Below are 25385 nucleotides of genomic sequence, written 5' to 3'. Positions count from 1 at the left end.
TTGCGCAATTCGGCAATATTCTTTTTTTCCGGGACGTTGATTTTGGGGTCATTCTGTGATCACACACCTGTCCTGTCGCGGCATTTCAATATCTTTTTTGGGGGTACTGTTTTATTTTTTAAGTTTGACGATGCAAGAAGTTAAGCTTTGACTCGTCATAGATGCACTCGCAATTTCCAAATGACACCGCGCTCTGACCGGACCATGGAGTGACCCTGTGCCGTCTACCTACCTAAATTCTGTCGTAAGGGGGTCTAGAATGCTTTTCTTTATTTCAGTCTGCGGAATGTCAAACATGTTATAAAAAATAAGAAAGAAAAAAAAAAACACTAAAAACTTTTTTTTTCTTTTTTTACAACTTAAGTGTACACGTTTGTTCTGGTATTTGCATCGTTCATGGACGAGTGGATTTCACTGAACAGCGTTTTGATAGAAATTTCCATCATGAAACGAAAATCGCTGCACGCTGTGTTGGTATCGCAAGATTTTCGGGAGCGTACCTCTTCTCGAAAGGGTGCGTAGTCAAACGCAAGTGTGTGAATAGGCCTTAACCGCAATCATTTTATCCATTCTACCAACCTCATTAGGTAAACACCAAAGCGGTTTCCGGATCTGTTGTCCTCTCTGTGAAGGCCCACACGCTTTTAAGACACGTGCTCTATTATTTTATACTATGTGCCTTTTTTTCGTAATCTCAAATTTGGCGGCTATCCCGTCTCGATGTCGATGCAAATTTGTCCATGGGGACATTTGTACATTGACTCGGCATCGCACCTTTGACGTAAAATATGCTTAATAAGACAGCTCCCGTTATAAATGCTACGCATTATAAATGTCAACTTGTTCGTGTTTTAAAGTTTCGCGAAGGTACTTGCGCGTTTACGACGTCACTTCCACATCCGCATTGACGTCAGCTGTAATCGGTTGGCCGGCTTTGACGCTCGATGGCTTGATATCTTTCGCCTGTGTGGAGGAACCCGTGCGGACTCGATTGTTGTGTGCTCGTCGTCTCTCCAGCGCCCGACCATGGCCAGCAAGTCGGAGAGGGAACGCCAGAAACAGATCCAGGACAAATGTCAGGCCATCCTCGGTCAGCTCCTGCGCGAGGAAGACAACAAGTACTGCGTGGACTGCGATGCCAAAGGTTCGTGGTGCAACGCCGCCGCTCTTACAAGGCCTAGACGACTCGTCACTGGTCGCGACCTCCCGTCATCTCAGCTCTTCTGAGAATCAGTGGCTGGGGTCCGCTACGAATCGACGGAAATATGAGAATAACTAGAAGGCCCGCAGGTGTAAGACGGTTCCGGTATTCGTATTTGTGGGGGCCACCGACCCCAAGGATTTGAGAAGGTTCAGCCATTTCCTCTAGCATCTGTCGAGCGACAAAGCTCGGGGGGTGGTATTTCCTCTGCCCGTTCCCGCCTCCTGTTGTGAGAACCTCTCGTGCAACAACGCAGCTGTGCGACGCGTCGCCTGTTTAGGAGTCGAGATTTTTGACCAAGATAGAACGATGTAGGAGGTGCTGCGATGGCTGCTGGATGTGTGGTTCTCGTCGTTCGCAGGGCCGCGATGGGCGTCGTGGAATTTGGGGATGTTCCTCTGCATCCGATGTGCGGGCATCCACCGGAACCTCGGCGTCCACATCTCCAGGGTCAAGTCCGTCAACCTGGACACTTGGACGCCGGAGCAAGTTGCCGTAAGTCGGGAGCATTCCTTGTTTTTGCGGGGATTGGTTGACCATAGCCGCCTGATGGTTCGACGCGGTAACTCGGGTTCGTTGACGCTTTAATTGTTACGCTTGGACTTGATGATATCTATGTGCATGTGTAAGGGTCTCTTGGAGGCAAGGAGTACCTGAAGTGAATCTTGAGTTCGCGTGTATGGATGAATATTTGTAGACGTCTTGCCGGAGCTTGTGCTCTAGATTGGCCCTGGAGCATCAGTATCAGTGGAACTGCCTTGATAGGGTCAAGTTGTGAGATGCTACCAAAGCACTTATTAATGCTTTGGTTGCGTGACTAGTCAATCATGACACTAAGCCCCTCATGCTTGATGTCACTGAAGATCTTACCATGATAATCAAGCTTGTCCATCACATCGCAGTTCAGGTGCTAACGAGAAATGTACATTGATTACTTCTTTGAGGTCTCTCAGAACAATTTCATTTCAAACAAACATAAAAAAAAAAGCCTCAAAGTTTTAATAGTCTAGCTCCCTGCACTTCATTGTGATTGAAGGACATATTAGTAGAAAAAATTTTTGAAGCGGTCTTTGGTGTTCCTTTAATTCAACACTTCTAATGTGTGCATGTCCCCTTCTAGTGTCTGCAGCAGATGGGCAACAGCAAAGGCCGAGCTGTGTACGAGGCTAACCTTCCTGACAACTTCCGGCGGCCCCAGACGGATTCGTATCCTTTGGAGCACAGTTCAGATCGTGATAATCAATTAAAATAATTTCCGTTTGTCCAACCTGTGGCAAGGGCTCTGCAATGAAATACGGGTGGGCAATAACAGATGAACCTCTCCTTGTGACCGGGGAGAGTTGTGATTTGTTGGTTAGCTTCTGGCAGCATCATCAGGCTAAGGGTTACTATTTGTCCTAATTTATGCACCTTTTAATGAAGACAGTTGGCACCGAAATCTTTTATGACACTTTTATAGTTAAAAAGGATAGGTCGTTTCTTCTGCACGCCTTACCTGCTGCAAAGTACCATCAACCTGTGGTGGTACTTTGACTGTTTGTTCGTCGCCAGAGCTCGAACGACATCGAAGTATCGTAGATAATGTCGGACTGACACTGGGTGTCTAAACCAGTGGCATAGCCAGGAATTTTTTTCTATGCCTCTTGCTGACTGTTGTGTTTTTTATGTTGCACTTGATGCGGAGTGGTTGACCTTACATGGTAGCTGCTCAGATCGCTAGAAGCATTCATCCGTTCGAAGTATGAGCAGAAGAAGTACATTGCCAAGGAGTGGGTCCAGCCACCCATGCCGCCGCCTGCCGTAAGTGCTTTACCGCTGTTCTCCAACTCGAGGCGTTGGGTCTAACGGCGACTGTGCTTGTCCAGTGGCCACCTTGAGAGTTGCTCAAGTTTTCGGTCTTGTTTTGTACAGTTCGATATTGAAGAGGACCGAAAGAAGGACAAGGAAAAGAAGCGGCCCAAGGCCAAAGCTAGCTCGTCGGAGGTGCCTGTGAGTAGTCTTTGCTTTCCGTTTCGGGTGCCTCTAAGGTAATCGTAGAGACACTTGTCTAATGCAAAGTGCAGGAGTTATCTTCCTTCCTTCTCGTTAGAATAGCATGCAAAAGAAAAAAAATTTCTTTGCCAGACTCTCTTTTCCCTGAATCTAGGACGTGGAAAGCTACATTCCAGAATCGCGTCTTGCCTGCAATATCCGTGAAACTCTACACTGCGAAAAGCCGCTGTCGGGAAGCAATTAGCAAACAAATTGTTCTGTTCTTGGATTGCGTTTTCAGCATGTGCTTAATCAATGCCAGCAGTAGATTGTTTCTCTCTATCAGTTCATTGTTACATGTTTCATGTTGTTCGTCATTTCGAGCAAGAGGCGTTCGGCTTGAAACATTGACTCAAACATTCATTCTTCCCGCGGTGTCGCAGAAGGTGCCACACAAAATGTCGTAAAACGTGATTGGGCAAGTAACCATGGTGACAACATTGGTTGGTGATCAGAGCGCAGTTCTTGAAAGACTTCAAGGCCTGCTTCAGAGGGGGAAATTTGCCCCCCAGTTTTGGTGTTGCTGGCAAGTTTTTCCCTAGCTTTCCTTAGATCCTTGCGCTGCAACACAAATTCCTAAGATTGAGTCCGGCTCGGAATGGTCGAGCAACTCGGACAACTTCGAGACGTTTGAAGCGGCAACAGCCAGTCGGGGGACGCAATAGTTTCGCATGACACCCTTGTGGTGGTGGTGATGACAAATAAAGACTTGGTTGTGGCTTGAAATGGATTATTTTGGTGAAAAAAATCCTTTCAGAAAGATGAGGTATTCTAAATGCCATTTAAAAATATAAAAACATGTTTATAGAATGTAACTGCAAGTGTAAATAGTGCAAGAAAATTATAATTCAATGTTGATGGTGGCAAATCGTAGCAATTCGGTTGCTGCGTTTCAACGCGGGTGGCCCGTGTTGCTCGTGTTGCGAATTCAAGTTGCTGGGAGAAGGCCCGCTTCAGACCGGGCAATTTTCTCAGCAATTTTTGGGGTTGCTGCCGAGTTGGTCTCTATAATTGCCCAGATCCTCGCGCTGCAATACGAATTGCTGGGATTCAGTCCGGCTTGAAGCGGGCGAGCAGCTCCAACAGCTCGGGGATATTTGAAGCGGTAGCAGCCAATCTGGTACGCTATGTTTTCACATGACACCTCTCATGGTGGTGGTGATAACTGAACAGGGGGCTTAGCCTGGGTTTGAGTATGAAATCCATCATTTTTACGACTAACTGGCTTCAGCAACGTGAAATGCTATCCACAGCACCATAAAAAAAATGTACCGTGAAATCCCGTAGGGCGCCCACCCAAGATAAATGGTGAAAAACATGAGGTGGGCCGTCTTTTGGGGATGAGATGCCATAAATTTTTGAAAAATTAATGATAAATACAAGGGCACCCGCTACAAACCACGTGACGTGGGAACTGATACCAACCCCTGGAATCTTCCTATACCTCCCATTGGGACTCCAATTGCAGACGGCAGTGCCAAATCTCCCCTGACGTGTGGCAAGTTTCTACAAAAACAAGAAATAAACAAAAAATATGCGCATCGTCGTCATGGCAATTGCTAGGTTATGGGAGAAGGTGTGAAAAGTTGTCCATCCTCTCCATCTCTCACCCTTGCCCACAATTGGGTGCAAGTTCGTTTGGAGTCCGGAGCAGCCTCTGAACTCCAAACGAACATGCATCCTATTGTCACCTAGGTTGAGAGAAGAGGGAACAGCTCTGAACTCTGAACAAGCTTGCATCTCATTGCCGCCGTCTCATTCTTCTACAAAACAATGTAATGGCAATGCCTTTTCTAGATAAAGTTAAGCTTTTTTTTCTGCGAATTTCCGACGCTCCCAGAAGGATTGCACTTGACTTTGCTTCGCTCTATTGAGATCAGCTCAGTAGCAGTGAATGTCCAGGGATAGCCACTTCTCATTATATAGTGAATCAATGAATGCAAAGTGCACCCAGCTGCTGCTGCTGTTTCGCGGCTTAAAATGAGTGCACATTGCCAGTCTGAGCACGAGTACAAACTTCTTTTGCTAGTTCTCTTTTTATTAGGCACGCTCTTTATACAGAAAAAAAAAGTGTTCACTTCACGGCACAACAAAGTAAAAAAAATCTACACAAAAGTACTATTCAAGTACTTGCAGACCTGCAATTACACATTCAACTTTGCTGTAATTAGCGACAGGGATTCGATTGCCAAAGTATATCGCAGGTTCCTTCTGCAGCACGAACTTCTCCACGCACCCGCTAACGAGCTCCGGTGCCCTATCACCGATCCCCCCATACCGCTCGTCTTAACATAAATTCCCTGTCCCTTCTGACCTTCTACAATAACTCTACCAATATGAAACCAACATGCAGCAGCAAGTTTTTGGCAATCCGAAACTGTATCACCAAGCAGCCCCTGCCTTTACCTTTCATCACTCGGGAACCCAAAGTACTTAGCAGCGCTGTTGCCACTAGAATGAGAGCACCACTGAGTCAAGCAATATACAAAGTGCCGTTTGCTCGGCACACTGGTAGACAAAATAGATCGATAATTAACAGGCCAATGCCACTGCCTGCTGCCGCAAATGAAAACCACCACCGCCAATGCCACTGCCTGCTGCCGCTGGCACAGGCGCCGTTGAGCAGCCGACGTGCAACTGCTCTCAATGGTCAAAATGCAAAAAACAACCAACCAATGAGTGCAAAGTATGACGGCGAAACTTTAGCTAACCAAAATATTTGTTTCACCTTAGCAGGATAAATTTTTAAATCTGTAAATAGCAACAATATTAAGTGTCTCATCCTATGAATTTTTTTGGCATAAACTGGAATTTCCTAATAAAATACCAACAAATAAGAGATGGCACTCAAATAGCTGACTGCAGTCTCTCAAAGATTCCGGGGTTGCTTATACTGCAGATAGCAGACACGGCAAATTCATGTTTTACGTGATAAGCACGTGTTAGTTCGCCACAATCTTCCGTGTCACGGGAAGAGATACTGCAGATGCAGCAGATTCATGCTTCACGGTATGATAGATGCGCAGAAACCGGCTAAACTTGCTTGCCATGGTAACTGATATCGTGCGCGCAGATTGCGGACAAGAAACATTGGAACTCTCCATGAACCTGCATGTCTTGCGTACTGGTACCACAGATCGCACGGCTCACATGTTTCTGGTCGGACATAGTGTGACATTGGATGGGAATAGGGGGGGGGGGGGGGGGGGGGGGGGGGGGGGAGGAGAGGGGGAGGGATGTTTCGGAATTTTTATGTTGTAGCCAGAAAAAGGGGATGGGTTGTTACAGCTAGAAAAAGGGGATGGATCATTTCTTGGGGGAGGGTGCCCTTACGGGATTTTACGTTAGAAATGCGTTGCTAATGGGTAACTTTGTGTTTAAATAGTGCAACACATTTAAAATTTTAGTGACCATGATAATGAAATACGGCGATTTGAGCTTCAGCAGCTGCTGCGCGGGAGACCTGCGATGCCGGTGTCGCGATGTCAGGGTGTTGGAAAAATTGCCCTGTCTGAAGCGGGCCTTTTATTACTGACAGTGGAGAACGGCAGGTCATCTCTTTCGAACGTCCAACCTCCAGCTTGCGCTTTTTGCCACACTTGCGCGGTACTCATTACAAGTAATCAAATAGTTTGCAATTGATTACTTCCGGAGTAATTTGATAGCCATTTGATTAGTTCATTTATTAGCAAGTAATTGCAAGGGCAATCCGATTACTTTTCAGAGTACTCAAATTAGCTGTAACCGTTACCATTTTTTCCTCCCCTTTCTAACCACACCTATTGTACAAGTTTCCTACCGAGCGAACCAAGTCTCCGACGGGAGGGTGGTTTGCCAAAGGATTAAGAAGATAAGTAGTTATATAAATTTGTGATTCTAGTCTGATAAGACACGTGAAAGGCCCCGTTTCAAACCGGCAAAAGACTCTGCCGTCTTGAAAATTTGAAATATAATCGGAAAAGTAACAGTTACTTCTTGAAGTAGTGATGGCCAACTACTTTTATTTGTAAGTGATAAAGTATTCCAATTGAACACCTTAACCCCTTAACTGGGTACTTTTCTGACCAAAAATATTTGCAAAATGGGGAGTTTTTTTTTTTTAAGTGTTTTGAGCTCTCGAAGCTATAACAATGATCCCAGAACGTAAAACAAGTTTATTTACATCAATTTACAGGGTTCACCACACATTTAGTAGTTGGTCTTCGTATGGTACTCCATAAAGCACGGAGCGACGCAAAGAGCCACACTGCAGTCTTTGCATCTGTAGATCGTCTCTTTTCTTCGGTTGTGTGCAAGGCACACCACACACCTCTTGTGAGGGTGCTTCTTGGTGCTCTCCCCTTCGTTGAAATCGGGGAAATGTCGTCCCAAGAGGCGTGCTGGAGAAGGCTTCGATGGTGGACGACCAATCTTTGCCGCTGTTACACTTGAAGACCCATAGGTTTCGAACAGGCTGTTGGAAAGGTTCAACTGGAACGTCAGCTGGTCTCTTGCAGATCCCAGCTTTGTCGACAGGATGAAGCAGTTGAAACTGGTCACGTCAATGAGGTGCCGGAACATTTTCACGTAGTACTTCTTGAGTCTCTTTCTGGCCATACTGTACGTCATGACGCATTGGTCAGCAAGATCAACACCCCCGATTCCCTTGTTGTAGTCCACGCAGGCTCTTGGTTTCTGCACTTGCTTTCCTGCTCTGGTGGTCACGCTTGACATCTCTCCATTATGAACGGGGCTTATCATGAGCACATGTTTTTTGTCCATCCATTTTACCATGCACAGTTTTCCACGGAACTTCACAAAAGTTTTGCCTTTTGCCAGCTTCTTTTCTTTCAAGTCCTTTGGGATTTCCTTGCGGTTTACCCTGCAAGTTCCAACGGCGTCAGTTTCCAACTTGCACAACAGGTCAAAAAGCACTGGCGAGCAGTAATAGTTGTCCATGTGCAAAAAGTAACCCTTGCACAGGAGATCTTGCGAAAGCGAAAGCACAACTTGGGATGGTTTGTGAAGTTTCGATGCGTCAACTCCGGAGATGTTGCATTCATACTTTGTCGTTTTTCCCGTGTAGACACGGATATTCCAAACATATCCACTTGCTGACTCGCACAATCTGAAAGATTCCATTCCAAATCTCGCTCTTTTCATAGGAATGTACAGCTTCCATCCAAGTCGTCCTTTCCAGAGGAGAAGGCTCTCGTCGATGCAGATATCTCGCTGAGGCGTGTAGGCCTGCTGGAACTTTTCCACGAGATGTTCAAGGATGGGACGAATCTTGTGGAGTCTTGGATTCGGCATGTCTTTGGGCACTGCCGCTTCATTGTCCGCGAAGTGCAGGTACTTCAGAAGCAGGCAGAACCTTTTTTCTGTGAAGAGCTGGTAAAATATTGGAGTCTCCAACAGAGGTTGTCGCGTGAAGTATGAATTCAGGGTGGGCTTCTGAACAATCCCCTGCAAAATCCAGACGCCTAAAAGAAGCTTGATCGCTTCCTTAGTTGTTGGTATCCAATCTTGTTCTCTGCTTCTCGCCTTCATTTTGCCAGAAGCACTCTTCTCGAGGATTTTTTGTGATGCGTACAAGTTTGTGTTGTCCGCTATCAGTTGACAGATTTTGTCATCAAGAAAGTATTCAAAGATGTTGAGTGGGCTCACATCATCAAGCTGAATGTGAACTCTGGCACTTCCCACAAATCGAAATGGATCTCTCACCGTGCCAGTGTCTTGCCAGGTTGCAGCAGGCCCCGAAGTTGATGGTGGTGCCGTAAACAATTGTTCCGCTGCGTCATCATCAGCTTCCGTGTCGGATCCTGAAGAGCATTCATCTGAACTCGAGAAATCAACATCGCAGTCGGAGTCCTCGTCAGTACTTTGCAGCAGCTCAGCGACTTCTTCGTCAGTCAGGGGACGCCGGCATTTGCTGGACGCCATTTTCCAAACAAACATTCAAACGTGTTACACAGAGGTCTTCAATCTTTTTTTTTGTGCTGCCATCTATCCATCGTTTTTTAAAACTAAAAATGTTTCCAATCTATGATGATAGATGGCGCATCCTCCCCGTACGATAAAACGAGCGAGCGTCTAAAGACGTGCTTCCCAACAGCGAAGGCAGTGCAGCGCGTCTACAGACGCGCCCCCCAAGCTGCGGTCAAAATTGCCGCGCGTCTAAAGACGCGCTCCCCAGTTAAGGGGTTAACCAAGAGTAATTGTAATCCTTTACTTTTTTTGGGGTAACACCTTGGCTGTGTGTGCACGTTCAAGGCTCGGGAGACGTCAGTGAAGGTAGGAGCCTCGCGCCGGAGGCAGGACAACTGAAGGATTGCCTTGCCGTCCTCATTCTGTCTGTGATTGTATATAGCCTACTCTGTGTGATTAAGGTGTTTTGCGCCTACTTCTAGGAGACAAACTCTTTCTATGACCCCGTGCAGGGTCTGGCGGGTGCCAAAGTGGCGTTGCCACGTCCCAGCGCCAGTGGACAGACAGTGCCAACCGTCGTTCCGGTTTCTGCAAGTTCCCACCATACGGCTGACCTACTTGGACTGGGTACGAATCATGACCACTTGTCTGCTTCTCGCTTCTAGACGTATGCGAGTTTTCCTGACCAGACATTCTCTGTTGGCTTTGCATTTTGTGGTTGTGCGCTCGCATTATACATTATTTAAGGGGGAATGATCTTTTTAACACCTTTGGCTAGGTGTTCGGCATTTCGTGAAGCCCAAATAAAAACGTGATTGCAAGGCTCTGCTTCGTTTGCTCGATGAGTGGGAGAAGGGGAGTGATGTGCTTGACGCCGATTGGTCACCAGGAGGTTATGTGACCAAAGGGTTAGGTGAGGAGGAGCTTGACTGCCTGTGCGCACTGAGGGAGAGTGGCTTGAGAGTATAGAAGGCTCCGTAAAATCGCCAGGTTTATCAGCCCGATTGGCGGTAGTGTCACTTCATTCTAGGAGCAACCGTCAAGTGTACACCTAAGCGTTAAACTATGTGAATATCTGATTCGCTTAAGAAGGCTAGCGAGCAAACCTGCCACCACAGCTTTCTGTTCTAGGAGTTGCCAACAGGTAGTAAATTCTATCAGGGGCTCGACCCATGTCAGCGCTTCATGTATATAAATTGAAACAAATTGAAAAAGTAAAGAACAGACTCTCTCCGCTCGTCAACGTACGAAAATGACAGTGCTTGAGGAAATGGTTGAGTCGAGTACGGTTCATTCACCCATATGTTTTCGATTGTGCCCCCTATAGCCGAGATACCTGTAGTTGTTGAAGGCCGCGGACTTCCGCTTCTGACGCAGACATGTCATCTTCCGCGGCTGAGCCTCCCGCAGCTACAGCGGCCGACGATCCTTTTGACGAGTTCCTGAGCGCTAGCCCCGTAGCGGTGCCGGCACAGCAACAGAAGCAGCAGACGACGACAGTCGGGGATGCGTCTGCTGTGAAGGCGGAGGAGCGCGCCTTCTTCAGCCAGACGGCTCCCCCTGCAGAGACCACCCGCAACGTGCTCACCAAGGAGTCGATCCTGTCGCTCTACAACAAGAACAACTCCTCGGCTGCCTTTGGGGGTCAGCAGCCCCCCCAGATGGCGCCACAGCACATCTACGGCATGCAGGGTGAGCGGACGGGACTCATTGTATTTAGGTGTTGGTCAACACCGAACGTCGCGCGACGTGGGGATTGTGGATCCCTGATGGGACCACATGAACATCATTTAGAGTGGTGGTTCTCAACCCCTAATGTTTCGGGGACTCCCTTTAGGAAGCGGCAGAAGTGATGGGGGACCCTATCCACTGGGAGGGAGATGGGGGGAGAAGTGTGGTGTTGGTAAATGACGCAAGCGTGTGCTAACCAATTTTGAAGTTCTGAAACCGAAAATAATCGACCCTAGTCACTCCGCGCAGATGGTTTGGTCTATTTAGCTTTGTAAAATAACGTAAGCAGCATAAAAAAGAAAGAAGTCTTTATTGCTGTGTTTAATCGATGGCTGAAGACTTCGGAGAGCTCAAGAAGGCACCCCTCGTTTAGACGGAATTAAAAGAGGCTTTAAACAGTTTGCCTAGAGGTGAATTTCAGCGTTATGTCCCGTGAATTTGAATATAACAACTATTTGCCTTCAAAGTATTGCAAAACACGAGAAAACAAAAAGAAATAAAAAACAACCTTGGGAAGTCGTGTCAAAAGCAGACTTCTGGCTGCAGAGCAGGTACCACTTTGTGCATACGCTGCGCCTTCTTGCACGGGCACTAGTTTGGGTGTCCTGCTTGCAACTATGGCATTTTTAGAAAGTAGTGTCTTCATAGCTTTGACTGCACCACACACAAGAATGGCATTTTGAAGCCATTACTATTGAAGTTTGGTATGACAATGGAGCTATCGCACACAAATCCCAATGTATGTAGAACACACCTTTCGTGAAGCTTTTTCCGCTATATTTAGTGCGAAAGGTTTTTTGCTACGTTTAGGTCGTACCACACATTTTTTTGTCATAGTCTCGGGGGTGTCCTATACAAGTATGAATAGAACCTTGTGGATCCAATCTCATACAGGGAGGAGAAAATTCGTGGTCAAGTGCACAATCAAGTATTGGGGGGTTATTTTTTTTACAAATGTTTTTGTTTTAGTTAGTGTTGAAAAATTAACGGTTTGGGTGGGCAGTTACAATTTAGCTCATCTGGCTGTTGGCTTTTTTCACTAGGCAAGTTTGAATGCTTTTCTATAGGGTGTAATTAACACCAGAGCTCACTTTTAAATCTGACAGAAAAATTGGCACCTGTATGTAACAATCTCGAATTTTCATCAAAGGTGCGTGTTTTTACGTTGCGAAATTTCTTGGCATAGCTCTCTTGCTTGCGAGAGAGTGAGGCCGACGCCCTTGACACTGACGCAGATGACCGGGTTGTACTTGTGGCGCCATCCCTTAATAGGTGCAGCAAGCAGACTACGCGCCCGTTGAAAGCGGGCAACTCTGTCGTATCTCGTTGCCACGCCTATCCGGAGATGGCACCACAAGCATGTATTTTGTTGCAATCTGCTGAAAAAGTAGCTTGGCTGTCGAACAGTTCACGTAGGAGTCTAGAATGCATTTTTGGTTTTGTCACAGGGGGTCCCTTTGGAACTGCTCAGGGCTACTTGCCAGGAGTACAGCCCTTGCCCACAGCACTGCGCATTGCACAGGTGAGGGCCTGCTGTGCACACAGCCTTTTTACCAAGTTTTTACCGAAGCCGCCGTGCGCCCAGTGAACCCAACTTCATAGTTTGGGCGTTCAACTAGCTTTCAAATTGAATTACTGCATTCCAGCGAGCTAGAAAGGGAATGTGGGTCAACTTGAACGAGCATCTGCTTTGAGAGGAGGGGGAAAAGTTCCTGTAGGTGACCTTGGTGCTACAACCAATCGCACCCCGTATTTAGTGCCTGGCCCAGTCTGGTGGCGATTTAAAGATTGGGGTATGCTTTTGTTTTTGCTGCCTAAAGGGCAACTCTGCTTAATTTTTGGTTTTGAAAAAAACTATGCAGTCCTTTTCAGTATCGCCTAGGAAGACCACACTTCAAATATTGCGACACAGTTCAGTCTAAAATTGTTTCTTTCCGGCAAACTTTGCAACTCGCCAAGTGGCCGAAATCGGATGACTCGAGCGGGCGAATTCAGGCGCAACCAAAAACGCAGTCAAGGCTACGGCGTGGACGTAGCCAACATTGAGCTAAACGTCATCACCATTGCCTCCTTTTGCTTGTTTTGACTTTTCTGTGCATGACGTCAGCAACGTTTCCTCTCGGCGCTCAGCGGTGTCCACTTGATTGGCATAACGCGTCTGCGCAGCGCGCTTCTTGGGAGCCGTACGGCCTACCCGCCACGATTCTGCCGTTGCCACCATCTCCTGCGTCACAACCGCCGTCGTCGTCTCGCCGTTCGCCATTATTCTCTCTCGGAGTTTTGTCCACACTATGGGTACTTCATGCGCAGACATATGCTGCAGTTGTGCAGCCGTCTTCAAATGTCGTAGACACCAAAATGTGGCGAAGAGTGCGGTGCAGACGATACTTGCGCCTGGCACGCACCCGCCCCAATGCCGCCCGTCGTTGCGTAGAGGATCACGTGACATCTCATACCACGTGATGGCCATGTTTGTGGTGGCCCGAGGCCAATGTTGCCGGACGGAGCTGAAGTTTCGGTTTTAATTTCCGCTTGTGTTTGAATTAGATTTAAAAATATATATCCCATTTTTTGCGAAGCAAATGACGTGTCCTTTACTAGGGATTTTTAATGCAGAATCAATCATTATCCCGAAATCTTTAGAATTGAGCAGAGTTGCCCTTTTAGGGGGGACACTACCTGGAAATGTCAACTTTTGAACCGCTCACTCAATCGGTGTGAGATTTGCAGCCTGCAGGTGATGTTTGTAGTCGTATAGAAGGAGGGCATGCAAAGCCCTGTGAGCCAATTTTACGAGTTACTATACCCCCAGAACGATGTAAAGCATAGCTTTGCATGGAATCTGCTCAAAAAATCATCAATGAGAAATGGTGTTGATAACCATACACTCTTCTGGTGGAATGTGTACTGGAATACCTGCTGCCGGTTGCTGTAAAAAGAAATTTCAGAAAATATTAAATTTCCAGGTAAAAATGTATTATAATTTTTTATAATAAAGGAACATGAAAATGCAAAATCTAAGCTCATAGAAACCAGCTTTATAAAAGTTTGGCATATAAGCCACAAATATTAAGCCTCTATAGTTTCATACCGAAACGATAGTTCTGTTAAAGTGAACTTTATGCCAAAAAGTGGAACGGAGAAATATGTGTTAGAAGTGCTCGGACCTCTACCTTTTATTTAGCATCACTGGACTGAAAATAATTTATAAAAAAATAACTATGCAGTGTAAACAAATGAAAACTTTCTGGGAATACTCTCTAGATGTTGGTGTATGTAAAAAGTGGCATTTTTGAAAATCGACTTTTTTTGCAGAAATTTCCTTTTTCTGGGTAGTGTCTCCCCTGAATTGATTCAGGCGGATGTAATGGGTCTTTTCAAGTGACAAGCGCCGTCCGGGGGGGGTCGTCTGCGAACTACGAATGAAGGGCAGGCCCAACGTGCATCTGCCCAGCGAAACTCTTCGGCATTGTGCCGTCTTATTGGTTTTCGTTGCTTTTTATGCCCCTTACTACCGATGCGACAGCAGAAAGCAAGGCCAGGGGAGAGGCTGCACGGATACGCGAAGGATTACTGGAAAAGGCTCCATTACACACCATTTGGATGGCACGATTGTTGTCGGCTTTGCAAACAGAGCAAAATTGATGCATTGAGGGGGAGAAGGTTTTATTGCGGTCTCAATAATGGGTAGGCATACTTGCACTGGTGCTTGTTGCAGTGCTTTTACTCTTTTTGTGTGCCGAAGTTGAGGCTCGTGGGGTTGTCCTTTGGGCACATGAAATACTTGCATCCCTGCAGGCGCTACATGCACGGTTTTCTGGGGATCTGCGAAAGAGTCTGCCGCTTAAATAGAACTGGCAAATTTCGTTGGTGACGGACCGGTATGGGTGGGTTGGTGCTGGTATTGGCCTCTTGGTTTTTGAACGTGAGCACCTGTGACATCAGTCTGACTTGCCTGCCATGGACTTAGCAGGTTGAGTTAACTCTACAAGCCGATTTCGGATTCCAGACAAGTACAAGAAATCCGGCGAAGGCAACTTCTGTAACTAGCCTTGTGTAATTTGGTTGACAATCTCTCTGCACTGCAGTCAACCGTAAAAGGCTCGGAGCAGGGGGGCAGCATAGATACCTTTTTTTAGTCCTGCTTTCAGCATGTGCTTGCTGGCTTAGATGTCGGTTTGATGTACAATAGCATCGTTAGTCTGCATGCAGCTACTGTTTCACCGAAGGTAGGAGGATTGAATGGGGAGTAGAGTATAGAGAAAAAGCTTGTAGTTTCCCGTTTCTTCAGACCCTAAGCTTCCTTCGTTCAGTTCTGTGTTTGTTTACATTTCAGTGTAGTAATGTTGTTATTCACCAGTGTTTATAGTTTTGCAGAGATTACCTGTCCACTTGTTTGTTTTCTTTGTGACCATTTTGCAAAGGCATAAGACTTTCTTGTACTTATAAAGTATGGTGCTGGTGTGTGTGTCGACTGTTTTGCACAAGGTACAACGAGATTATTGGAACCGTCCAAACGTCACTATCCTTGCAGCCACAGCAACAGTTGCAGCAACAGGGGCAGCTGCAACAGGCACAACAGGCACAGTTGCAGCAGGGGCAACTGCAGCAAGCACAACTTCAGCAGGCATTGCTGCAGCAGCCACAACTTCAACAAGTACAGTTGCAACAGGCACAACTACAGCAGCCACAGCTGCAGCAGCCACAGCTGCAGCAAGCACAGCTGCAGCAAGCACAGCTGCAGCAAGCACAGCTGCAGCAAGCACAGCTGCAGCAAGCACAGCTGCAGCAGGCTCAGTTGCAGCAAGCGAAGCTACAGCAGCAACCTGGCAACGGCGGTTTTGCAGCAGCAATAGGACTGGACGCTCAGCCGTTCTGCAGCAATCCGTTCCTCAGTAACTCGTTTGGATCCAATGGCCAAGCCCAGTTGCATCTGTCACAGGTCTGTCTTCTGGCATCTGCTGAATGGTGTGGCTGTGTCCTTGGATTCTCCTCTGGCGCTCCTTTGCTGCTCTTCCCACCTGCTGCTATGCATCTTTGCTGTGGCTTTGTTTTAGCTTCTGCAGATTCCAGTCATCATCATCATCATTCTCCTCCTCCCCCCTATTGTTCTTTTTCTTTGTGTTCTCCCTTTTTTCTTGCTGCCGTGCGGCTTGGTTCTATCTTTGGCTTTGCGTCTCTGGCTTTTCACGCATTTTCTTTTTGCACTGGCTGGTGCTGTCTTTTTGACACCTCGTACGCTCGATACTGACCGATTAGATAACGGTGAACACGGGGCTGTCTTTCTTGCTTTTTGAGTGATTGCTTCAGCTTTGAATACTGAGACAATGTGAATGTTAGAGCTTTCTTCCGCAATTCCCCTAGCGGAATGGCACCAGAGGACAGAAACAAGATTGTCAGCGTGACAGGAGTAAGGTCAGACTAGTTAATAAAACTTTGCAGCTTTTCGCCCCAGTATACGAAGAAGGGGCAGCGATAGCTCTTATTGCACGCAGTAACACGCTTTCATGCAAATCCACCCTTCACCTACTTGATCACACACTGCACAGCCTTGTGGTCACTTATGTATGAAGAAGAAACCAAACCATACGAGAGTCAACCTCCCTGCCCAAGACTGAATTGAGACTGGAACCGTTACCAAGCGGTGGGTCGCTTGGCATCCGATAGAAACTACACGCAGGGTTCTACAGCGAGGAATGTGTAGCGGCGTCTCCCGCGCCAACTGTAGAAGACACTGTCGACCGGCAAGAGCCAAGTGTGCACTTTACCCAATGTCGCGGTGCACGCGCGAGCGCACGTGAAACCGAGTTTTCTGCTCGGCACAATGCCGACGCCGTGATCGCGGCCTGGAAGTCTCTGCAACATTCGCCGCAGTAAAGGCTCGTTCGCACGCTTGCAACCGAGTTCTTGCGATCTTTCGCTACGAGGAAACGCGCTGGCATGCTGGCGCCACCTACGGGGTGATCCCAGTACTGCGTTGCTTACAATTTTGTCAGGAGTTTTTCAAGCCAAGAAAGAATGATGCGTAAAGAAAAGAAAGGAAATGCGCGGGAACACCTTGCGTTTCACAGCTTACCCGATAGGTGGTGTCGGAGCATTCTTTCGTTGTAAAAGATCCCAAGAGGTTTTAAGTTGCTCAATCATAAGCGGGATGTGTGAACCGACTTTAAAACTCCCTGCAGAAAGCACACCCCCACGACACATTTTTATGAAGTGGCCGACGTTTCTTTTGTGCTGTGATGCGTGCAGGTGCAGCAGCAGATGGCCAGCCTCCAAATGGGCCCCGGGGCGACCTGGGGCACTCCCGGTGCGAATCGCCCGGGACCCTTTGGGGCGCAGATGCCCAGTCCCGGTGCGGCGCCGTGGGGCCTGGCTGGGCCCGCCCAGCCCCTGCAAGGACACACACTGTCCACCAACCTGTGGCAGTGAGGCTGGTGAGTTTTTTACAGCGGAGCTGTTAAGAACTAGTTTTCCCAGGATCGTGTCCTTCGCAAAGAAATGTCGACACAACTCTGGACAGCTACCGCCATCTATGAGCAACGGCAGCAACCCACTTGCCGGCCTTGCTCAAAGATGGCGGCAACCTTTCCAGCCTTTCCACTCTCGTTTTGATCCAGAGTGGAAAGGCTGAATTTCTCTAGAAGTCGTCCTGAAAGTCGTCCTGAAAGTCGTCCTGAAAGTCGTCCTGGAAGTCGTCCTGGAAGTCGTCCTGGAAGTCGTCCTCGAGGTCGTCCTCGAGGTCGTCCTCGAGGTCGTCCTCGAGGTCGTTTCCGAGGTCGTCCCCGAGGTCGTCCTCGAAGTTGTCCTTCAGGTCGTCCTAGGCGTCGTCCTCGAAGTTGTCCTTCAGGTCGTCCTAGACGTCGTCCTCGAAGTTGTCCTTCAGGTCGTCCTAGACGTCGTCCTTGAGGTCGTCTGAGAGGTTGTCCTCGAGGTCGTCCTAGACGTTGTTTTCGAAATCGTCCTTGAGGTCGTTTAGATGTTGTTTTTGAGGTTGTCTAGATGTTGTCCCCGAGGTCGTCCTAGGCGTCGTCCTTGAGGTCGCCCAAAAAGTCATCCTTGAGGTTGTCTGACCATAGTACAGCTTCATTGGTCTTCCTCCTTCACCAGAGTGGAAAGGCTGAAAGTTTTTTTTTGGTTTTGACTAGCTCTGATGTGACTCGGCACCCAGTTTTTCTGCTGCGTCGTCAAAGCTAGAGCTATGAAAATAAGCTGTGCTTTAAAGGGTAGCTCCGACATCAATTTGAATGTTTCCAACTATACATAGGTTTCTGAAAGAGCGCAAGAAACCAAGCAGCAAGAGAATTTACCCTCAAAATAATTTTTAATCCTAGAAATAAGATGTAGCCAAAACTAACCTGCAACTTTACCGGTTAGCCATCTTGTTTCGACGTCGGATGTTGTATAAACATGAGCATGTGGGCAGCTCGAGCCTGTTCCGCCTAGTGTAGGAAGCGGTCGGAACGCTGTCACGACCGTCCGTGGGATGCAGTGGACCATGACTCATCAAGCTCTTCTTGGCAAAGTAATGACCAGCAAATGTTTTTTTAAAGATTTTCAGCACGAGATTTCAAGCAATTCGCCGTTCGCATTCGATCTACTAGCACCGCCTCCGAAAGGACCTTATGGGAGGGGCACATTCGTGTTCTGCCCACATTTGGTCCCAGATGCCGCCTTGAAGCAGAATAGCATGGAAGGTTTCATTTGCCAGCACGGTGCAAACTGTTTTCTACCACGGTGCAAACGCCGGGAGCTGGCATTGGCATCCAGTTCTGTCGGAGGGACTTCTCGGTCATAAACCATTAAGGTGTCACTCTGCTACATTTTTTCGTGATGTTATTGCACCCCCACATTCAATCATCGATTTCTCCCTGCCTCCATCGCGTGCCACAAACAGCCTAGACCAGATGGAATTCGCAAAACCAAAGACGCTTACCATCGCTACAACGTACACCATGGAGTAGGGAGCGCCGTCCGCTCTGAGATACAACATTTGATGTCACGAGTGTCCCTGCTCATTGTTGGCTGTAGAGCAGCAGCAAGGGATTTGGAGGTGTATGTGTGAGCTTCGAAAATAATTTTCTTGAAAGAAAATGAATATTTTAATTAAATATTTCGTAGACAAACTTACCAGTGGACAAACTTACCAGTGGATAACTTACCAGTGGACGTCTAGGGTGACCTCAAGGACGACTTCTAGGACGACGCCTAGGACGACCCCTCGGACGACGTCAAAAACGACCTCAAGGACGACTTCTAGGACAACGTCTACAGGACGACCTCGAGGACGATGCTTAAAGATAACAAGGGATCAGGAACTCACTATCTAATGATGCCAAGGAAGGCTGACTCGCGCTAGTTGCCCCCTCTTTTTTTTTTTTTTTTTTTGTTTATTCATACTTGCTGCGACCAATGGGGAATTTTCTGTCAACATCCGCAGACACATTTTTTCCCAGATCCTAGCGTACAACAGGTTCGCTGTAAAATCAATGTTTTGGTTGAATATGATCCACAATATCCGTAAATGACAATCGCACGTTTCTATTTTGAGCCTGGTGGCTGTATTTTTCGCTTTAAACGGCCCACTCTGCCAAGCGCTCGGAGAACAGCCAGAGGAGACCACGTGACATCCAACACAATCGTGACGTAGTTCGTCTCGGGATGAGCAAAGTTAAGGCGAGGCTGATGTCGAGAAAATGGCCTAGTCGATCCAGCCACCGAAGCTGCTGCTTTTGCACAAATTTTGAGTGAGGGGTAATCTTTTATAATCTTGTAGGGGGACAATAGCTACTTCTGGAACACACAAAAGGGATTCTTTGGAAGACGGGAATTCCTCCTTCCCCTCTTCTCTCGTCGTGGCTGGAGGCGAGACTAGCATCGTCACTACCTGTCAAGGTTCCTAGACGGGCATTACATACGAGGCGTTAGCAACATCCACCAGGTGCTCTTTGCTAACCGTTTAATTTGTTTTAAAACTCCTTTTCGTGACTTTTTTACAATACATTGGTGTGTTCGACATGATACTGCTCCTCTGAACACATATAGATCATAAAATAAGCGCCGAAATTTCGTTGTAGTACCCCTTTAAAATGACTTCAGCCACTAGTGCGTAGACTCAATGTTGCCAGTTGTTGCCAGATCTTGCCGACGTGCCCGGTTGAAAACCGGGCCGATACTACGAATACTGCAAAACCTTTGCTCTGTTGAAATGCAGTCCCAGGGACACCTCATAAATAGTGCCAGCTTGTTCTCTTGCAAGAGATCACAAGAACTCGGTCGTGAGCAAATGCAAGTCGGCGAACGGGCCTTTGGACTCTGCGTTTTTGTCGTTCACAATGTTTGGTGCACGACTGCAAAGAGGGGCTCGCTCGCAGGTGTCCGGTAGGACGAAAAATTGGCATTGGAACCCCCTCTTGTTGGCTGCAAGCCCCCGCCAAGCAGCAGCGGTGAAAGACGGGGACTTTCTGCATCACCCACTTCACGCCGGTATCGCTAGAAGTGCTGCGCCTGTGCCACCCATGCCCCTTCGACACAGAGGGGGTCCTCATAAAAAGAAAAAAAAAAAAAAAAATGGTATCAGGAACGTGTGCATGTGTTTGCGTACTTTTCACGCTCATAAATTATTATTTATCTAGAGGTTTCTTACCAAAGTGGGGAGCAGACCAGAGTGTGCTCGGTAATGTCAGTTCCCACCTTTTTCTTTGTTTAGTTGTTGCATCCTTTTTTTTTTGTTGTTGGAATCTATAGATAGGATGTTTGAAGCTATAGCACCGAATTGCGTTTTCGCTGGCATTGCTTGTAGCGACGAAAGACTTCGCGTTGACGACATACGCCGTTCGTGCAATGAATGGAAGCCAGCGTTTGTTGTTAGACATACTAATTTTTAATTTCTTTAGTTTTTTTCACGTTTTGCTCTGGAACTAGCCGTTGCACCACTACATTGTATACAGCTCGCTACAAGTTTTTTTATACGGTCGTAATTTTGCGGCGGAATGTGACCCCTGCACGGACATTCCACTTGTTTTTCTTGTCTCGTTTTTTTCCTCGTCCAAAAAAGAGCCGTTGGTTTGTCTTTTTTGTCGGCCACGAGTTACACATGTACATAGGCGGAGAAGAAGCAAGCAGTGCACTATATTTGTAAACTTGGGTTGACTTGTTTCACAACACTTTTAAAAACAAGGACAATAAAAAATGAAAACGTCGCATATGCAGCTGTGATTTTTTTCTTTGCTGGTTCTCACTTTTCCACAAAAGAACTGCAAGCCGTTTGTGTGAGATGTGGCAGTTTTGCCGATCTTTGGGGAACTTGAGAGTTGCTTCAATGACGAGAGCTCGAGGAGTAATCGTGCTCCCTCCAGGGAGCAGGAGAGTCCAACACGTGCAGAAGCGCACGCCAGTCACTCAGCGGATCCGGAAGGTCTTGAGGTCACCTCCTCCGCTTGCTGTGACCCCCCACCAGGGGGCTTGCAGCCTTCGGCTGGTCGAGCCGCGAGGCACGTTTCCGCTTGGGTGAACTCTCCGGCTCTTCTTTCACCCTTGCGGTGCCGCCCTTCGCCGGAGTGGACGCTCCCTCCTCGTTCCGTGGCGCTCTCCCCTCAGACTTGCGTCCACTCTCCTTCAACTTCGCGGAGCTTTCATTCCGCTTGCCGGCGTCTGCTTTGGAGCCGCCTCCGCTGCCCGACTTCGAATCCGCCTTCCCGTCTCCCTTCGACTCCCCCCTACCCTCCCCCTTCGTCCTTTTTTCGGAGTCCGTCCTCTTCGATTGCTTGGCGTCATCCTGCTTCGCGTCGGACCGTGAGTCCGTCGCTTTTTTTGGCGCGTCCCCCTTTGCCTTTGATCCCTCGGACTTTGACTTGCTGGTAGCGGTGGGAGTAGCCCCTCCTGCATCAGACTTCCGGTTCGAGCTCTCACTCTTCACTTTCCCATGCGCGTGCTCTGGCTTCACCTTGCCACCGGGTGAAGGCGCCGGACTTGAGGTTGCGCTCTCGGACCGCCGGAGCGAGTCCGACTTGGCCTTGCCTCCCGTCCGCGCTGCCTCCACCTCGTTGCGCCGGACCTTCCCTCCCGCGCTCGGAACAGGCGAGAACTTTGCCGCGTTCCAGTCGCCCTTGCCGGTCTTCCCGCCTGTGGCCTCGGGTCGTCTGCTTGCAGAGGCCGGCTTCTCTTCGTCGGCGGCCGTGCGGGATTGCTTGGCGGCCGGAGATGCCTTGGGGGCGGGGGAGGACGCTCGCTTCGTCGGCTCGCTGTCGTTGAGCTGTGCCGCATTCTTGCCACGTCGCTTGGAGAGGAGGTCAGCAAAGTCCTTGTCCGGCAGGACGAACTCGTTTTCCGGGTTAGGAAACGGCAGGATCTCGGACTCATGCTGGAGAGTAAAAAGGTGCGTCGGTCAGAGGAGGAGTGAGGCAACTACACCGGCTCGAATCCGTGCAATTTGGGATGACTCGCCACATCGGGTAAGTTCACCCTGCTGTATTCCCACCTCCTTTACATAGCAGTTTAAGTCGTAAGCCAACGCAGGGCAGAGGGCAGCGAGCATGTATGCTCTGCCGTGCTGATTTTGTCAGTGGCAATTGACCAATACGGAGCGCAAGTTCGTCTGCTTCTTCTGGAGGGGTTTTGGTGATGTCGGAATGCAGAGCTTGGACTGGAAGGATAGTAGGTAGATTTCAAGGCAGCTTGCTTTGAGATCTAACCACTACCCTTCAATCGGATATCAGCGTTACGACGTCACAACTTCAACAAAAGAAACGGACGAACTTGCACTCTGCATCGCTAAATTACCTAAACCTCAAGTAGAATGCTGGGAATGTAGGTCTATCTGCCGTAGGCACTCGCCTCCCCCCTGTATAAGGTTCAAAGTAAATAACCAAAATAAGGCATTGACGAACGCATTTGCAAGATACCATTTGTTTTAGGCTTTCACTTTAGAAGAGTTGCTGCTGCAGACGCCAGCACGTGCGGCGCATGGACCTAGATTCCCTGCACCCTCCCCAACGCTTGGGTGGGTAATTTAGCAATAAGGCTATAGCAACCATACCTCGGCAAACCTCACTCATGAGGGCCCTCACTCACCCTCATCTTCACAGGTGAGGTGGGGGCGAGTGAGTTTCTGAACCAGGAATATTCATGAGTGTGAGGGCTGTGAGGACCGCGAGTGTGTGAGGGCCATGAGTGTGTGAGGGGAGTGAGGACGGTGAGTGGGCGTGAGGGCCATGAGTGCATGAGGGCGGCGAGAGTGTGATCGGCATGAGGGCCGTGAGGGTGGTGAGGGGCGTGAGGGCGGTGAGTGTGTGAGGCCCTTCTCAGATGGAGCAACTTTCTGAGCAATTTCAATGTTGATGGCGGGTTGTTCCCTAGCTTTCCTCAGATCGACATGAATTGCTGAGATCCGGTCCGGCTCAAAACAAGCGAGCAACTCGGAGCAATTCGAAGACGCTTTAGAAGCAGGTGCATCCAATCACAGACGCAATATTTTCACGTGATACGTCATGTCAGTGATGATAACAACAAAGTACTTGGTTCGGGTTTGAAACTGATCGTTTTTGGAAATAAACTGTTTCAGAGAGATGCATTAGTATTCCCAACGAGATTTAAATGCTTAAAAACATGTTCATAGCGTGTAATTGTGTGTCTACATAGTGCAAAAAAAATAAAATTTCATGATGATGATGGCAAATTGCAGCAATTGGTTGCTGCGTGCGAACACGGGCGGCCCATGTTGCTGGTGTTGCAACGTCAAGTTTTTGATCGAAATTGCCCCATGTGAAGCGGGCCTGAGTGGCGTGAGCGCCATGAAGGCGTTGAGTGCTTGAGGGCGGTGGGTGCGTGAGGGCGGTGGGTGTGTGAGGGCGGTGGGTGCGTAAGGGCGGTGAGTGGCGTGAGGGTTATGAGTGCGTGAGGGCGGTGAGTGCGTGAGGGGCGTGAGAGCCATGAGTGAGTGAGGGGCGTGAGGGCGGTGAGTGGCGTGAGGGCCATGAGTGCGTGAGGGCTGTGAGGGTGAGTGAAGAGCTGAAGGTGAGTGACTGTGAGGATGAGGGTGAGTGAGGGGCAGAAGGTGAGTGTAACTGTGAGGGTGAGGGAGGGGCTTAGGTGAGTGTGGCTGCAAGGGTGAGTGAGGGCGACCTAAAATGCCGACCTCTGATAGTGACACATTGTTGCGTTCTCAGCTTTGTGAGAGCTGTATGAAAATCAATGCATGAATTTGCAACGTCGAAAAAAAACTGCAACAGGAGGCACTCCCATTCCTCTGCTGGTCGGAAAATGCACATATTTCACTACATCGCCCTTTCTAGCAAGCACATGCTAGCATTGTGTTGCACATGTTTCAAGAAGTTGTATGGTCTTGTACACTCCAGGGTGAATCCACACGAACATTGACTGACGTACAAAATCCGAGTATTGCACATTCCCGATACTCCGCAAGGACGCAAGAGAGTAGTGACCATATCATATTCCCAACGAGCATCTAAAATAGTGATTTTAAACAAGGAATGAACAAGAAAGGGACAAAGCACAGCCGAGGACGCATCTTGAGCCCTTGGTAACTCGTGTTGTAGTTACATTTTAAGCTCTCTTACCCACGTATGGTTTTGACCGTGTAAAACCTATGTCTCTAACTGCGGATAAGTCACCAGAATGACGAACCAACAACACTTGCTGAGCAACGGAGAGTCAGGCTCACCAGAGCAGCCATGTCGTACATGGTGTCGAGGTGTTCCCATATCGTCTGCGAGGAAATCTCTTTGTTAATCGAGGCGCTGAACTTTTGGTGGATGCAAGCCATTTGGAAATAGCGGTTGACGCCTGCAAAATCCAACACACAACCGTGATCAACACTGGCGCGTGCAGTCACTTGCTCGAGCGCTCGTGCCCGTCACCGAGGCGGCAACTAAGAAACCTTCGCATGGCGGTAACTCCCAAGTTCGTTCACAAGCGAACAAGTTATGAGAAGAGCACGAAGAAAGTCAAGTTCTCGGCGGATAACGACATGTAGGGTACTGGAACCAAGAGATGATCTTTGTGCCACGCATTAACCGAACTGCGGGGCGTACGCAGTTCTTGAACCGGCAAGAAAGTTTTGCGGCGTTAGGTGAAGAAAGTGGGACGCGAACACGAAGCAGCTCAAACTTACCTACTGGCTTGTGCCCTTTCATGGCGTGAAATAACTGTACTTCTGTATCGGCATTCCAGTCCAAATTTTCGGGATTTCTCTCCGAGAGAGTCTCCATGACAAACTCAACCAACTACCATGCATTGCCGGTTTGTTGCGGAGTGTGGCCGGTGCGGCGGCAAATTTCTTCAGAGGTTTGAGTTGGTGTCGTATCAAACATTGTTCTTTCAAATAAACTTAACGTAAAACATAATTATAACTTATTTTAAGTAATCATGTATTATTACTTCTACGCATCAGAAAAACATCGTTTATTTGGTGAGCTATAAATTTCAATACTGTGGCCGGCCCTTTTTTTTTTTTTTTTTTCTCTGACTGGCTTGGTGACTGGCTTGGTGACTGGCTATT

At 48.1% G+C, this 25385-nt stretch overlaps 2 protein-coding genes across 2 annotated transcripts; one reads left to right on the top strand and one right to left on the bottom strand.

Annotated features, from left to right (window-relative positions):
* Positions 1–909: 909 nt before the first annotated feature.
* LOC8039812 (stromal membrane-associated protein 1) lies at positions 910–21072 on the top strand. The gene is made up of 11 exons (XM_029976869.4): positions 910–1144; positions 1563–1696; positions 2322–2407; positions 2914–3001; positions 3113–3190; positions 9652–9766; positions 10517–10831; positions 12319–12392; positions 15405–15812; positions 17120–17304; positions 20242–21072. The coding sequence occupies exons 1-10, from the start codon at positions 1027–1029 to the stop codon at positions 17297–17299; spliced, it is 1596 nt and encodes a 531-aa protein (XP_029832729.2). The 5' UTR covers positions 910–1026; the 3' UTR covers positions 17300–17304; positions 20242–21072.
* On the bottom strand, positions 20977–25346 carry LOC8039811 (damage suppressor protein). Its single transcript, XM_002413706.4, has 3 exons — positions 24999–25346; positions 24549–24670; positions 20977–22229 (listed from the first exon to the last, which is right to left on the bottom strand). Exons 1-3 carry the CDS (start codon positions 25093–25095, stop codon positions 21294–21296), a joined length of 1155 nt encoding a protein of 384 aa, XP_002413751.3. The 5' UTR covers positions 25096–25346; the 3' UTR covers positions 20977–21293.
* Positions 25347–25385: the final 39 nt, after the last annotated feature.

This window comes from Ixodes scapularis, unplaced genomic scaffold (genome assembly GCF_016920785.2).
Source record: "Ixodes scapularis isolate PalLabHiFi unplaced genomic scaffold, ASM1692078v2 PGA_scaffold8__174_contigs__length_109621045, whole genome shotgun sequence".
Lineage (NCBI taxonomy): Eukaryota > Metazoa > Arthropoda > Arachnida > Ixodida > Ixodidae > Ixodes > Ixodes scapularis.
The sequence above is the reverse complement of the archived record's forward strand: the minus strand, read 5'-3'. Positions and strand labels throughout refer to the sequence as shown.

What these genes read in the sequence shown, in the direction of transcription:
- LOC8039812 (XM_029976869.4), top strand. Translation starts at nt 1,027, where the DNA reads ATGGCCAGCAAGTCGGAGAGGGAACGCCAGAAACAGATCCAGGACAAA. An exon ending in CGTGGACTGCGATGCCAAAG is followed by an intron (nt 1,145 to 1,562) that starts GTTCGTGGTGCA and finishes CGTCGTTCGCAG; the next exon opens with GGCCGCGATGGGCGTCGTGG. An exon ending in CCCAGTTGCATCTGTCACAG is followed by an intron (nt 15,813 to 17,119) that starts GTCTGTCTTCTG and finishes TGATGCGTGCAG; the next exon opens with GTGCAGCAGCAGATGGCCAG.
- LOC8039811 (XM_002413706.4), bottom strand. Translation starts at nt 25,095, where the DNA reads ATGGAGACTCTCTCGGAGAGAAATCCCGAAAATTTGGACTGGAATGCC. An exon ending in GAAAGGGCACAAGCCAGTAG is followed by an intron (nt 24,671 to 24,998) that starts GTAAGTTTGAGC and finishes TGGATTTTGCAG; the next exon opens with GCGTCAACCGCTATTTCCAA. An exon ending in TGTACGACATGGCTGCTCTG is followed by an intron (nt 22,230 to 24,548) that starts GTGAGCCTGACT and finishes TTTACTCTCCAG; the next exon opens with CATGAGTCCGAGATCCTGCC.